We start from the raw sequence: 16,678 nt of genomic DNA on the forward strand, positions 1-16,678 counted from the left end.
TGGGGGAATGGGGGAAGGAATGGGGAAGTTAGGAGACTGGATTTATGATTTTACTGGTGAAAAGAATACCCTGTGAGGAAACATCTAGTTTCAACAGGGAGTGCAATGGATAGAGCACTGACATGGGACTAAAGAGGATAGGAGTTTGAATCCAGTCTCAGATATTTACTAGGTGTGTGACTTTGGACAAATCATTTAACCCTGATTGGCTTGCATCCAGGGCCATCTCCAGTCATCCTTTTTCCTATCTGGCCACTGTAGCCTAATTTTTCTCTTTGTTGTCCTGCCTTTTCTTTTCAAAAAGCCCAAAGTAAAAATTAAAACAGTATTTTAAAAAAATCCAAACCAACAATTCCACATAATATACCAAACCAAAAAGATATACCTCATTTGGCCATCAGAAAAATGTCACCTATCACAGTAAATAGAAAAAAGATGAGGGGGATAAGGACTGGATGGGGCAGAAAATATGGAAAGGGTTATTACTTCTTTCATTGCAAAATTCTTGAGTCTAGTCCAATGGACCTGGGTTCTGTGAATTGTTTTTAAAAGATAGATAGATGGATGGATGGATAGGTAATATATAGAGATAGATAGATAGATAGATAGATAGATAGATAGATAGATAGATAAATAGATATATAGACAGATAATGGATGGATGGATGACATACAGAGATAGACAGAGATAATTAGAGATAGACAGATAGACAGAGAATGGATGGATGAATGGATGACATACAGAGATAGATAGATGGATGGATAGATAGCATACAGAGATAGACATAGATAGATAGATAGATAGATAGATAGATAGATAGATAGACAGACAGATAATGGATGGATAGATGAATGGATGGATAGATGGTATACAGAGATAGAGATAACTAGATAGAGATAGACAGAGAATGGATGGATGGATGGATGGATAGATGAATGGATGGATGAATAGATGACATACAGAGATAGATAGTGATAATTAGAGATAGATAGATGGAGAACGAATGGATGGATGGACAGATGACATACAGAGATAGATAGAGATAATTAGATAGAGATAAAGATAGACAGACAGACAAATAATGGATGGATAGAGAGATGATGGATGGATGGATAGATGGATGGATGGATGGATGGATGGGTGGATGGATGGATGGATGGGTGGATATCTTTCAATAGAGTTGGTTTCCTTTGTAACTCTATGTATTTTTCAATCATTCAATAAACATTCATTAACCACCTACCATGTGTCAGACACTATATTAAGCACTGGGGTTACAAAGAAAGGCAAAAGACTGTTTCCTGCCCTCAAGCAGTTTACAATTTAATGGGGCAAGAAGGAAAGAAACAAGTATACATTAAGTACCTATCAGGTACTAGGCACTGGGCCAAGCTCTAGAGATATAAAGGAAGGCAAAAGACATTCCCTGTCCTCAAAAAACTTACAATCTAGCAATCTATTTTGTTCTATGCATTTAAAAACAGAATTCTGAGAAAAGGTCCAAAGACTTTGATTGTCAAATACATACAAATTGTCAAAAAACATACAAAAAAGTTAAGAACCTCTGATCTAGTCCATCTTTTTCTAGATTGTACACCATATCCTAAACAGTATGAATGCTTAAGAATAAGTACAAAACATGAAATATGCTAGTAAGATGTTTGGCTCTGTTATCACACCACATACAACAACAAACTAATAATTAAATGCTTGTGTGTTGCAACTTCTTCATTTGGCTGTATGAAAAAACAATATGAGCAATGACTAATTCATCCTTTTAAGGCCAAAAATACCAAGTCTATAAAAAGAAAGCTGAGCAAAATGAGTTGGTGCTAATCATTCTTTAGCTGTACCACAGTGTTCTCCTAAATTGCTTTGTGGTTCATTTGAAGAAAAAGGGCTTATCTCTGGGTTAAATGTTATATCCTTGAGAACAGAGACTGATTTGGCTTTGTCTTTGGGATGTTGCATCTCACGAAATGCTTGGTACACAAGAGGTAGTTGGTTACTAAAAACTTGGGGATTGAGTCTATGTGCATACTATAGAGGCATACTGGATAATGTGAAGACCCAGGTTTGAATCCTACCCTCAGATACTTTCTAGTTGTGTTATCATGAGTACATTACTTCATTCTCTACTCACAAAACAAGACAGACAAAATGGGTCCTGTTCATGGTCCTTTGAAGTTGTGGGGAAAGTTCATTATAAAACTTGAGGCACTGTAATAATTTGAGTTTTTAATAATGATAATTAACATATGAGACATGCTCTTAGGTCATTTGAAATTTGTCCCTTCAAAAGTAAGTGTGTGTGTGTGTGTGTGTGTGTGTGTGTGTGTGTGTGTGTGTGTGTGTGTGTAACAAGGTACCTTCCTTAGCCCTCCCCAGAAAGCTTCTCTTCTCATTTATTGCCTCTTATGTCCAGTCTAGAATTTTGGCAAGGCCCATGAAAGTTCATTTAGCAAATTTATTTAAAATGCCTTTATTTGTTTTGATTAGTTTGGCTGAACTATTTTTGTTCCCATTTGCTTTCAAAATCTTTGTTAAATGTGCATGCATAACCTATATTATAATGGTTGCTAAGGAGGTGGGGGGTAAAGAAGAGGGAGAAAATTTTATAAAAATGAATTGATAAGGGGCAGATAGGTGGAATAGTGGGTAGAGCATTGGCCCTGGAGTCAGGAGGACCTGAGTTCAAATCCAGCCTCAGACACAATAATTGCCTAGCTGTGTGGCCTTGGGTAAGCCACTTAACCCCATTGCCTTTCAAAATCCTAAAAAAAATAATAATAATAATAATAACCTGGCTGTGTGACCTTGAGCAAGTCACTTAACCTTGCCCTGGGGGGGGGGGACAAAAAAATGAACTGATAGTTGAAAACTATCTTTACATGTAATTGGAAAAAACTCTTTGCAAATCTTATATAAATGTCAGCTATTATGAACAAAATAAGATAAACTTTTTTAAAAGCCCATTATCTAGTCCATGGGTGTCCAACTTTTTAGCCCTTCTGAGACACATCATCCAACAAAGGTCACATATCTTTTAGAATTTTCAGGTGTCTGGACTCCATTTAATCAACTTGTATTGAATACCAACCACATGCCAGGCTCTCTGTCAGGTGCTGTGGTCACAAGGACAAAAATTACATCACTATTGACCCTCAAGAATCTTATATGATAATGAGTAATTCCTATATGTGACAAAAAAATATTCAGATAACTAAATACAAGCTCATACAGTATAATTTCAAGGACCAAGAACTGACAACTGGGGGAAAGCAGGTGAGCCTTTCTGTGGATTGTGGGAGGTACCAGGTTGATGCTTTAAAGAAAATTGGTTCCTAAGGAGAAACAATGAACACACCATTAATAAAGAAAAAAGTCCCAAATATATTTGCCAAAGACCCCAAGGCTTAAAGGAAGAAAGACTAAGAGAAAAAAGAAAATGATTCCCTAAAGCCTTAAATAGAAAATATTTTGCCCTCAATCTTCTCCAAGTGCCTTATTTTCTAACTGGCTTTGTAACAGAGAGACAGGAAGAAATTAGCATTTTGCAAAACTCCCTAATTTTATGTAATAACACGGTGGTGGGGCTCAACCTACTGTTAAAGCATGATTTGGTCTTACAATACATTTCTCATTGGTTTATGACAGATTGGAAAATAATGGTCTTCTGACTTGATGATGCACATGTCCTTGGGCTTCTTTTTATCTTTCTTACTAATAAATGACATGATGGAATCTCAGGTTTAGGAAAGACCTCAAAAGCTGCCTGGTCCTACCCAAATTGGACCAAGAGTCTCTGACATTCCTAAGAAACATATATTTATTCTATCTTTATACCCTAAAAAGCTATTTCCTAGGGTGCCCTAATGGAAAATTTACTACTTGCTTCATGGAGTCCAAGTCTGCTTCCATGGCTCATTACCATTGCTTCTGGAGGGTGGAGGAGAACATGTCTCCCATATGATAACCCTTTCAATGACTGAAGGGGAAGAGGAAAGGAAATGAACATTTATGAGGCACTCCACGCCCCATTTAGGGTTTTCTTGGCAGACATACTGGAGTGATTTGTCATTTCCTTATCCAAATCATTTTACAGATGAGGAAACTGAGGCAGGTAGGGTAAAGTGACTTGCCCAGGGTGACATGACTAACAAGTGTCTGAGGCCAGATTTGAGTTCAGGAAGATGAGTCTTCCTGTTCCAAGCCCAGTGCTCTGGGCTTACTTACTGACCTGCCTCTATTAAGCACCTACTGTATGCCAATCACTGTGCTTTACAGATGTTATCACATACTTCCTAAGGTTTCTCTTTTCCAGGCCAAACCATCATTTCTTCAACCAGTTCTTGTTTGGTTGAAGATGATGATCTCCATGATCTCAAGGCCCCACCAATTTGATCACTGTCCTCTGAATCTCCTCCCACTTGCATAATATGAGCAATATTGCCATTATTGTGAAATTATAGACTCAATAGTCAGAAAGATCCCCAGGAGTCCATTTAGTTCTGAGCAACAGTTCCTTCTATAACCTTGAAGCATAGAGTAATAGAAGGAATACTGGAGTTACAGTTATAAGTTCTGGGTTCAAATCCTGTTTCTGTCACTTCTTCCCAGGGGGTTTTCAAGCAGAGATTAAATGACTGTTTGCCAGGAATCATGAAGTAGGAAGAAACCTGAGGGTTCATTGACCTCAAATCAGACCCACGAAGTTTGTCCAAATTGTCCAAAAATTGTAATGGTACAAGTGCCATGCTTATTCACTTTCTGGTTATTATTTGGCTTCATTTACTGATCCAAAGGTCAGGTTGTCATATACTATGAAAGGAGTTCTTTATTGAATTTAGGAAGGAACAAGGAAGAATCACAGGTTAACAGAGGTCAACTAATCCATCTTCTTTAAAAGATAAAGGAATGTGTCAAGAGGTGAAGTCCAAGGTCCCAAAAGTTCCAAATGGCAGAGCTGGGACTTCAACATAGACCTTTTTCCCACCTCCTGAGAGGATCTGCTCTAACTCAAGCTTTCTAACCATCAGGAAGTGGTTTTTGCTTTTTCTTCCGCCTTCATCTCTTAGCATAGTAGCCCAATAACAGTCGGCCCTTAATAAATGCTTTTCGAATGTAAAGATTATCAGACTGCCTTATGTGGGGGGGATTGGGGGAGGGAAGGGAGGGTGGGGGGAAAATTGTAAAATTCAAAACCTTCCAAAAATAATAGGTAGAAACTACTGTTGTATATAATTGGAAAACAAAATATTTTTAAAAATAAATGCTTGTGGGTGACGCAGTGGATAAAGCACCGGCCCTGGAGTCAGGAGTACCTGGGTTCAAATCCGGTTTCAGACACTTAATCATTACCTAGCTGTGTGGCCTTGGGCAACCCCATTTGCCTTGCAAAAACCTAAATAAATAAATAAATAATAAAATAAATGCTTGTTAATTGACTGATTGATTGGCAGATCACATCCTCAAAGAGAAGACTTAAGCATTTCTAAGTTGGGAAGGCCCATTATAAAGCCCAAGGAGATGCACAAGACTAATTATACTTGGCTAAAGTTCTGACCTGAACCCAAATAGCTTCTAGTACAAAGCAACAGTTGGCCATGAGAGTATAAGATTAGCTAAAATTGTGAAAATTAAAGATGGTACACTTATTTGAATGTGGCTAATCAAGTAAAACAGGTGCTATCATTTGCTCATTAAATAATGAAGCATTTCAAATATGCATTTCCCACTGGAACCTGTGAGGATAAGCTAAAAATAAACACTAGGCTCAATTATCCACTTTATCTTCTTTTAAACAAATGTTGAAAATAAATTTGTTCTCCAAAAGATATTAAGCCTCTAGCCCAAAAATGCACCCATCAAGAACGGATGCCAAACCATAAATCAGTTTTAAGTTCTTATTCGGTTCTTGGGAATCACTTGGCCCAACCCTAGGGATTCATTTCTATTTGTTAAGTTCTAGTGCCCCCATATGAGTCTTTCCTTCCCTTGCATCTACACCCAAGAAAAAGGTCATGTAACATCTTTAAGAAATTTCTGCCTCATAACCCCTATTTTCTTTGTTGGTATGAGGATAAGTTCTCATAACTAAAATGCTTTCTAATTTTTCATTAAATGAATGCTCATTGCAATCCACTTAATTTAAAAAAAAAATTTTAAAGCTGATTTCATTTATCTCTATGTATTAATCTAATAGGTCAAATACTTCCAAGCAATAAACCTTGAAGGGATCTCAGAAATTATCTACAATAGACTATCTGACAGATGGAGAAACTGATACCCACTTGCCCATGGTAAAGATAATGAAGAGAACCTTTGTTATATACCATTTTACTCTCCCCTACTGCACCCCCCAGGTTAGACTAAACCCTTGAAGGAAAAAGATACTTTTGAGTTTTCAAAATCTTTTATTTTTTATTGATAGCATTTATTTTCACATCATCTTCATTTTCAAATACATCACTTCCTTAACAAATGGTTCATCTTTTGTAATAAGAGGGAGAAAAGGAGGAAAAACAATTCTACCAAATTGAGACCAATGAAGTTTGATAATTACCTCTGTAATAAAGAGATGATGTGTATTTTCTCATTCTTCCTATTAGACCAATCTTGGTCATTATAATTACATAACTGAATGAACTCCTTAACATGCAAATTCAAAAAAGTAGGAGAGAGAATTTATCAAAAATGCCCAATTGGGCTAGAGAATAGGGAGCTTCCTCTACCAACACAGGCTGCCACCTTCTCTGAAACTTCTCATCTTAAGAGACTTGCCTGGAATCCTAAAAGGTCAAATGATCCGTCAGGGTGATGCCTGGGATGTAACTTACATCTCAGGCTGGTTCTAAAACTACTAGGCCAACTAAGTTCTTCACTTTTGTTGTGTCCTGGATCCCCTGTTTGTTTTTTTTTTAAGTATATAGGCTATCAGAGGAAGTCAATTATTATACTGAAATAGTTATCAAAATATTTAAAAAACCAAACCCATAACTATTTCATAGATCCCAGATGAAGACATGGTCATAGAAAAGCAAAATGCCAACAGATAATTTGTGGATTCTTCTTTCTTTTTTGTCTTTGATTTTTCTTTATAGCAGCCCTCATATTCCCAACCTTCCTAGGAAAGGCAAGGTTCTTACCACCTTGTACTTGGATTACGGCCATTACTTTCAAATTGAAGATTGCCTCCTTCCCTAGCAAAATGTCCTATTTCCCTCTGGCTGATTAGTCTGCCTAAATATCATTCTTGTCACATTCTCCAGCCTCCAAATGTTTCCCATTGCCTGGGAGCCCATTAGGATTTTCTGGCAGCCCTAGCCCACTGCTGACTCATTTGAGGCTAACTTTCAGGCCTCAGCTTTTGCATAAATAAGGACTGCAGTCTATGCAGATCTCCTCCATCCTTTACTTATAAACCACCTGTGTTTTCCAGCCCAGTCACCAAGGAAGGAAAGAAAGAAGAACAGAACTACAGTTGACTGAGACAAACCAGGCCAAAAGTGATGCCAGTTCCTTGTACTTGTGGGTTTCTGGCCCCTTGTTTTCCCTCTTGATTGTTGGCTTGAGTATCAACAAAATTGCAGGAAGAAAATAACATCATTAACAACAATAATAGCTAGCATTCGGCTTTCATATTTATAAGGAGCTTTATACCCTAACTCATTTGATCCTCACAAACCCTTAGAAGTAGGTTCTGTAATTATCTGCAATTTACAGATAAGGAAACTAAGGCTGAAAAAGGCAAAACATCTTGCCAAGGGTTACTTAATCAGCTTTAATTCAAGTCTCCCTCCCTCTCTTTTTAGTGAGAGAATTTCACAATCAAAAGTTACTAATTACAAAGAGGTTCATTTAAAATATAGATCGAAGCTAAGACTAATGAAATTCTCTGTACAACAAAAGTGATCTCTCCCCTTGCTAGCTTGGAGCAGTATTAAGGAGGTATAAAGTGCTTGTTGAGTGATTGGCTGGATAATACTTGATTAAAATTTCCTTTTTTTTAACTTGTGATTTTAGTGGCACAGGGAACTTAAAGAAAGGAAACGCCCTCTATCAATGCAGAGAGACTCTTCTCTGCTACTTCTAAACTCTGATGGGTCCAGGAAAGAGAATTGTTGACATCATCAACAAATCTATAAGCATGGGGGATACTTAGTCTACAGCCTTGGCCTTGTGAGCCTCAGGTCACTCCAAGGTCAGACTAGAATGCAAGTGTTCAAAACTCTGAAGCCGGTTTCTTATCAACCATGGCCTTCTGCTTCCTTCTCTGTACTGAATTTTGGAATAAGGGGGAAAAAAAAATCAGGAAAGAATGTTGTGACGTGATTTGGTCTTTAATGTAAAGTTGAGTTGGTGATGATTTCCTAGTGGTCAATACAAATGTCAGAGCAAAAATAAATTACAATCTAGTTTAGTTCAGTTAGATGAATAATCCCACAAAGTCTTAGGCTACAAATAGAAGAAATAAATAGGGAATCTAAGTTTTAGACTCTTGGTAAAAAGTGTGTCTTTCCAATTGCCTTCAACCCAGTATCATATTGAGGCTAATAAAGCATTGCTGGGTCCATGAGCATCTATTCAGGCCTGCTCCTTCTTTCCCTTTCCCATTAAATAAAAAGGAAGAGAATTCTTGTGTTGACCCAATTGCCAAATTCTAGAAGCACATGGGTCATGTTGGAGAGGTTAGTGGTCAGAAAATGTATAGATGCACTGGGATTCACCTCACTTGACAAGAGGCTACATTTTCTATTGCACAGTAAATATCAAAACACCATAATGTCTAATGTCAGTAAGCGTCGAGTTCAAAACTCCACCTTGTCCTTATACGAGGTTTGTTCATGAGGATTACTTGATTCACTTAGAAACATCTGAAGGGAGAGAAAGGAGAGAGTAAATAATCGAGAGCCTAATTTCTTAATGATTTTTTTCCACAAGATAAAAGGTTTTGCAACTTCCAGCACCACTGAAGAACTGAATTAGATTACTGAAATGCACACACAAAAGCTCATCTGACCTTTTAGGGTGAGGCAAGACAAAGGGAAGGTTGACACATAATTTCCAGACATCACATGCAATTATTTCCTACTTCCTAATTTTATTTTCTAAGTTTGTCTATTGAATCAACTTTCCCTTTCTTGAAAAAAAGCAGTCTCACAACATCAATACAAAAATGTGTTTGGTCTGATATGAAATGAAGAATAAAAAAGGGAAGAAAGAAGTTTTAGTAAAGCTTTATTTACACTGCATTCTGAACAAAAGCTTTCGATTTAGAGAAGAGTTCTATATTTGGATTTAAAAGTAGGTATGCTGGGAACTGAAAATTTGGCTCATGAATCAGTTCCTGGGTCCAAATTCTGTCTCGGACATTTAATAGTGGCTGACTCTGGGAGGTTTCATATGCTTCCTTAGTCTCAGGTTTCTTACTTGTAAAATGGGGAAGGGGTGGGGGTTTGAACAAGATGGCCTTCAAGGTCCCTGCCAGCTTTAGAGTTAAAGAGTCTTTGTCCTCCCCCACCCCTGACAAATTGAAATCCACTTATAATGGCCAGGGGGTTGTGCCTGAACCACATCACACAGCAGCCTCTGCCTACCCCATCCCAGTACCTCAGTCATCCAACTTCAATCTCCCAGGGATATAAGATTTGTTTACTTATCAATATAATACCCATTCTTCTATCAAAAATGTAGCTCTGGGGCAGCTAGGTAGTACACTGGATAGAGCACTGGTCTTGGAGTCAGGAGGACCCGCGTTGAAATCTGACCTCATGCACTTAATAATTACCTAGCTGTGTGACCTTGGGCGAGTCATTAACCCCACTGCCTTGCAAAACAAAATACATTGGAAAAAAAAAAAGAAAATGTAGTTCCATGAGCAATATTGGAGCTGAAAGACAGCTGAGCCACTGGTAAGGAGTGTTGAAGATGAGCAAAAAGTCACTTTTCCCTACAAACCATGCTGCTAAAATCTGTATTTCAAAAATTCACGAAAATATAAACAAGATCTGAGGTGTACACAAGTCAACAAGAGTGCAAACACACATACATAAATGATCTTAATGAAGAAAAATTGGCCATTTAGGACAATTAGGATGCCAAGAACATGCATTCCAGAAGTGAAGGTCACTTCCTATGGTTCCAGATGCTCTCCTTACCTTCACAATGTCACAAGGAGCTGTATCTGGTGGCACAGGGGTCCCACACTGTTTTAAGTATTCTGTTATTAGGACTGAGGCTTCATCCAAACTATGCAACAGAAAAAGCAATTTCATTAATGCTTCAGATCTTATGTGGTTGCAATACAAACAATATGGAGCTACTACCAAGAGTCACACTGGAGAAGAGTTGTAGGAAATGGTTCAAACAGTTATGGACTTAAAATACATTCCAGGTCTCAAGCATCCTAACAAAATCTTGGCAAATACTCTGGAATAGGTCTAAAACCTAAGGAGTTTGTCCAGTTCCCCAATTCCAATAATCTGTCTCAGGAGATATTCCAGGATGCACTTTTCTAGATCAACAACAACATACCTGTCATCGTGGATGAGGTAATTCACCATCTCCTTGACCTTCTGGGTACTTATCACTTGTGATTTCAAAAGTGTAAAGTATTTTGTGTTTGCCAGCACCCCAAACTGCCTCTTGTTTATGATGTGATTCAGAATGAAATTTCTCACCTAAGAAACAAAAAATCTTCCTCCATTTGAATTGTGGCACAGAACCCAAGCCATCGCCCTGAACTAGGGCATTTTAGATAATCATATACAAGGCACTGCAGTAAACCCTTTTTTTCCAGGAGCCCTAAATCCATGGTATGTGATATGACAGCAAAGACTCAATAATGTCTGTTACTGTTTTGAATTTTATAGAGATAAAGCTGTTTAAATAGATATAATAGCTAGAGATGCATTTTGAAAACGTGGCTATGCTAAAGAACGTTCCAAGGAATAGTGATTTTGTCACTAGAGAGACAATCACCTCCACTTATCGAATCAGTCCTAGGCATCAGTCTAAGACCCAGAGAAATCAGTAAAAACAATCCCCAATTAGGAAGGGAAAGTGGTGGGAGTTCAACCAGAGCTTCCTGATGAACTTGGGGTCAGTATCTTCTCACACTATACAGGCCATTCCTTGACATGTTGAAATGCTTCAGTCCTCATTTAGGGCCAGCTGTCACCCACTAGGATAAAAGCTACTAGGTCCAAAGTGAACTGAATTGGTTACTTACTTGACAGGCAAACCCTGCCAGCTGGCCAGTGTTCATATGTTCATCTATTTGTTGTAAAATGGTCTCGGGATTACACCAGCCCAAGAAATTCTGTGAGAAAAAATAGAATATGAAAAATCAACAGTAGAGATTCAAGAGTGATGAAAAGAAAACAGCATTCTCATTGCTAAATTAAGTCACACTTGGAACATTTCCACTTCAAAATTGCAAAGCCTTGAGGAAAATCAAATGTAGAAGAGATAGATCCATTGAGAGAATTGCTCATCATCATTGATAGGAATTATAGTGGAATTCATTTCAGTTCAATCTTACAGGTTCTTATTGGGCAAAGTTGGGGAGGGAGAGCTGGGATATTAAGATAAGAGGAAACGATCCCAGCCATCTTCCTAGGAGCAAGGGGAGATCAAACATTTATGCATATAAACACAAGATACTTTTAAGAGGAAAGGTACACCAGCACATAGGGAAGTGGGAAAGGCCCCCTACAGGAGGTGATTCCTAGGTTATATACCTTGAAGGACAAAGGTATTCTAAGGGAAGGAACAAAGTGGGGGGGGGAGGAGGAAGGGAAGGAGGGAGGAAGGGAAGAAGAGAGGAAGGCTCAGGGGCAGCCTTTGCAGACATAGAGGTGGCAAGGGAAGGTCATTTCCAGAAAGGAGTCAATAAGACAGCTTAGTCATAAATCATTACAACATGTGAAGGGGAAGACTGTGCAACAGTACTAGATAGACAGGCTGGAGCCAGGGGGTGGTGAGGGGCTTTAAACACCAACCTGAGGATATGAAGTTTTTACCTCCCAAAGCAAAAGGGAGCCAAGGATGCCTCCTGAGCAGGGGAGTGGCTCAGTGGTGCGCAGGGAGACCCAGGAAGTGTTCTGGCAGCTGTTTCTGGAGACACTGTGCTACTGTGCTCTCCAGGTCGACTACATCTCAGCCACTCTCTTCACCTTGGCTTAACTCGAGCATCTGTGCTATCACCCCCCTACCCTCCCAACCTTCTATTCCCTGCATGGGAAATGTAACCACCACAGACACTGTTTCTGGAAAGGGCCTTGTTCTAATCAGTCTTTGTGAGTTCCCAGACCCAGCCACTCATCTCCTGCCCATATTGCCTCAAGGACTATTTCACTATTGTTTTTGTTTCACCAGAAAGCAGTATATCACCCAGCTCACAACAATAGCTTATTCATTCATTCTTGTGTGTTGGATGGATAGGAGTGAGGAGGAGTGAAGGAGGGAGACTACTCAGGAGACTTCTGCTTTCTCAGCCAGCCAGGGGAGGGGGCTGTATGAGCAGAGAGAAGGGGCATCTATGTGAGAGATGTTGTGGGGGCCACTGACCAAAGTGGGGGGACTAGAAGGGCAGTGGTTTCCTTCATTTATATCAGGGCATCTGAAGGAGGGGTGAGAGCCCACATCCCGTCCACTCCTCCTTTCATGCCTTCCTCACTAAAACTTATGTTTCATATAAACAACTTCCTTGCCACATGTTCCCTTCTTCCTCTGTGAAGCCAAGGGCTAGCCTGGCTCATGGTCACCTTCTGTCTCGTTGGTTTGAGAACACACTCCAGCTTGGTGAGTTCACAGCACTAGAAAGGTGCTTTTCTCAAAATGTTGCATTGGAAATGACCAACCCGGATCCTGGAGAAGAGCAGATTTATAAAAACCTTGTCCTGCTGTTTCAGTATGAGTTTATTTAGTCAATGACCATCAAGTTCCCAATATGGCCAAGGTCCAGTCCTAGGCAGAGATGGGGACATGCAAAGAAGGAATGGGATCCCACTTGTCCTTCTGGATGTGGAAGCTAAAAATACACAATCCTCCTTGCTTTACAGAGCTGGGAGACCACGTTTGTGAAACCCTCTAATGTAGTAGATTCGTCATCATCTGTGTCCAGCACAGTGGTAATAAATGTTTTATAATTATCCTCTCATTTGATCCTTACAACCACCCAGGGAGGGAAGGGCTGGTTTCACACCCATTTTTACAGAGAAGAAAACTGAGGCAGATAGAGGTTATGTGATCTGCCTAAGGTCACAGAGCTAGAAAGGATCTGAGGTTGGATTTGAACTCAGGTCTTCCTGAGTCCAGGCCCAGTGCTCTATATGACCTCATTGCCTGAAAACAATGGATATATTAGTTGGTTTGGATTTTGGTGCTTTTTGTTATAAAAAGAAATAATTCCTAGAGGGGCAACTAGGTGGCACAGTGAATAGAGCACTGACCCTGGAGTCAGGAGGACCTGAGTTCAAATGTGCCCTAAGACACTTAATAATTACCTAGCTGTGTGACTTTGGGCAAGTCACTTAACCGTACTGCCTTGCAAAAAAAGAAAAAGAAAAAAGAAACTGAAGAAAAAGAACTGAAGGCAATATAAAAACCAAAGAAATCAATATCTCCCCTAAAAAAATAGTATAGCCTTTATCCCCTAAAGCGATTTATAATCCAGTAAGAGAGATAAAACAGAGACACTATTATAAACAACTATTTATTAAATAATATTATTATATATTTAATTAACTACTTATTAAATAACTATTATAAAATGTGGATCTTTTATGTGGTACTAAGTTGGTTGTGGTGAAAGAGTATCTTGTTCTGGTCCCCCTGACTACCTCACTCCCAAAAGTTATTATAATAAGTTTATATGTAGCTAGTATAAGGCAACAACAGTAGGAAGTCAGATTGTAAAAGGGAGGAACATAGAAGCCACTTTTAACTGTTCCATGAATTAAGGGTGCAAAATAATTGCTTGGAAAATGCTTTATAGGGCAGCTAGGTGGCACAGTGTATAGAGCACTGGCCCCGGACTCAGGAGAACCTGAGTTCAAATCTGACCTCTGACACTTAATAATGACCTAGCTGTGTGGCCTTGGGCAAGCCACTTAACCCCATTGCCTTGCAAAAACCTAAAAAAAAGAATCCTGGAAAATGCTTCATAAATTTAACGGAGCATAAGAGGCACTAGATAACTACCTCAAAAATTCATTGAGGCCACATCCCAGACAGTCAGCTGGAGTCTAATGGAACAGCCCCTCCATCTATGTATAAACTATGGAGAAGCCCAAGATACGTGCAGTAAAACCACAAACACATTTTGCAAATGAACCCTAACTTTTGAGATACTGAGGTGTTAGTGAACTAATAGATAAGTTAATCTGTTCCCACTACCAAATATAAAAATGCGTCCCCCAAAGTCCTGGCACTCAAACATACCTCTACCTGCTAGGGGTGTGTGCTCCCAACTTCCATCCAGTGACATACAGGTCTCTGTGCCACAATACCTCCTCATTCTCTTCCCCAACACTGTCTGCCTCCCTCCCCTACCCGTACCCTAGTCCCCATGCTATAGGCCTCTGTCCTCTCCATATCTCACTAAAATGTGATTGAAGTGCTACTCCCTACTTTGCAGCCATTGTGGGTTTTCCCAGTAAGTCCAAAGAACACACATCTTTAGTTTAAACAAGGTGCACTAGGACTGCAACAGTGGACAAATGATCCTTATGCCCCGCTTCTGGGATGAATATTCTCTTTATTGGGCCACAATAAATTATTCAAGAAAGAATTAATAATTCACTGCCTTTTTCATTGTTAAAGGGAACATATGTTGAGGAAGCCCCTTCTACCAAAGTAGATTAGAGATTTTTCTACAACTTATGAGTGAATCACTTGTGGCAATGAGGAGGTGACTTACCCAAGGTCACAAGGCAGTATTTGGGGTAGGATATGAATCCTCTACTTAGACATCAACTCTTCATCCATCATACTAAATAAACTTCAGTGGGGGCGGCTAGGTGATGCAGTGGATAGAGCACCAGCCCTGGAGTCAGGAGGACCTGAGTTCAAATCTGACCTCAGACATTTAATAATTACCTAGCTGTGTGGCCTTGGGCAAGCCACTTAATCCCATTTGCCTTGCAAAAAAATCCAAACCAAACAAATAAACAAAAAAACTTCAGTGGATCCCCAATGCCTCCTCTGCTTGGTTTGTAAAGTCTTCACAATTTGGTCCCTTCCCCAAACTTTCCTGTCTTCTAATAACCTAGCAATACTGGCCTCTTTGCTATTCTTTGTTCATGATACTCCATTGACCAATGCTATCCTCTGATGTTTGTCTGCCATGACTGGAAGGTTCTTCCCCCTCACATCTCCCACCTGGTTTCCTCCTAATCCCACCTTTCAAACTTTCTAGGATCCCTCAGTGCTACTGTCTTTCCTCTAAGATGTCTCCCTGGATCTGTTTACAAGTTGCTCCTCCTGGGGGCAGGAAATGGTTTCACATTTTTTGTCTTTAAATTCCTAATGTTTAATCAACAAAAACCAATTAGATGATTTCAATTACATTAAATTCAAAAGCTTTTGCACAGATAAAACCACTGTAACCAAGATCAAAAGAAATGTAGTAAATTGGGAAACAATCTTTACAACTAATGATTCTGACAAAGGACTCATTTCTAAAATATACAGAGAACTGAGTCATATTTTTAAAACAAAAATCCATTCCCCAATTGCCAAATGGTCAAAGGATATGCAAAGGCAATTTACAGATGAGGAGATCAAAGCAATCCATAACCATATGAAAAAATGCTCTAAATCAATAATTATTAGAGATATGCAAATTAAAGCTTCTCTGAGATACTACTTCACACCTCTCAGATTGGCCAATATGACCAGAAAGGATTAATGATCATTGTTGGAAGGGTTGTGGGAAATCTGGGACACTATTACACTGTTGATGGAGCTGTGAACTCATCCAACCCTTCTAGAGAGCTATTTGGAACTACACCCAAAGGGCAACAAAAATGTGCATATCCTTTGATCCAGCAATACCACTACTGGGTCTATATCCTGAAGAGATCATGAAAAAAAAAAACATTACTTGTACAAAAATATTTATAGCAGCCCTGTTTGTGGTGGCAAAGAATTGGAAATCAAGTAAATGTCCTTCAATAGGGGAATGGCTTAGCAAACTGTGGTATATGTATGTCATGGAACACTATTGTTCTATTAGAAACCAGGAGGGATTGCAATTCAGGGAAGCCTGGAGGGATTTGCATGAACTGATGCTGAGCGAGATGAGCAGAACCAGAAAAACACTATACACCCTAACAGCAACATGAAAGTGATGTTCAACCTTGAAGGACTTGCTCATTCCATCAGTACAACAATCGGGAACAATTTTGGGCTGTCTGCAAAGGAGAGTGCCATCTGTATCCAGATAAGGAGCTGTGGAGTTTGAAAAAAGTTCAAGGACTATTCCCTTTAATTTAGAAAAAAAACAGATATCTTTTTGTCTGATCTTGTTACCTCTTAGACTTCTTGTCTCTTCTTTAAGGATATGATTTCTCTCTCATCACACCCAATTTGGATCAAGGTACAACATGGAAACAAAGTAAAGACTGACAGATTGCTTTTCATGGGGGGCGGGGTGAGGGAAGTAAGATTG

At 39.2% G+C, this 16,678-nt stretch overlaps 1 protein-coding gene across 3 annotated transcripts in view; it reads right to left on the reverse strand.

The window, feature by feature from the left end:
- Positions 1 to 6,408: 6,408 nt before the first annotated feature.
- Positions 6,409 to 16,678, reverse strand: part of KNTC1 (kinetochore associated 1) — an 88,206-nt gene continuing 77,936 nt past the window's right edge. For all 3 annotated transcript variants that reach the window (XM_074205505.1, XM_074205503.1, XM_074205504.1), the window contains 4 exons: positions 11,234 to 11,323; positions 10,537 to 10,682; positions 10,161 to 10,251; positions 6,409 to 8,876 (listed from right to left, as the gene is read on the reverse strand). In XM_074205505.1, coding sequence (XP_074061606.1) covers positions 8,811 to 8,876; positions 10,161 to 10,251; positions 10,537 to 10,682; positions 11,234 to 11,323 — 393 coding nt within the window. In that variant the 3' untranslated portion in view covers positions 6,409 to 8,810. The remainder of the gene's footprint in view (positions 8,877 to 10,160; positions 10,252 to 10,536; positions 10,683 to 11,233; positions 11,324 to 16,678) is intronic.

This window comes from Macrotis lagotis, chromosome X (genome assembly GCF_037893015.1).
Source record: "Macrotis lagotis isolate mMagLag1 chromosome X, bilby.v1.9.chrom.fasta, whole genome shotgun sequence".
Lineage (NCBI taxonomy): Eukaryota > Metazoa > Chordata > Mammalia > Peramelemorphia > Peramelidae > Macrotis > Macrotis lagotis.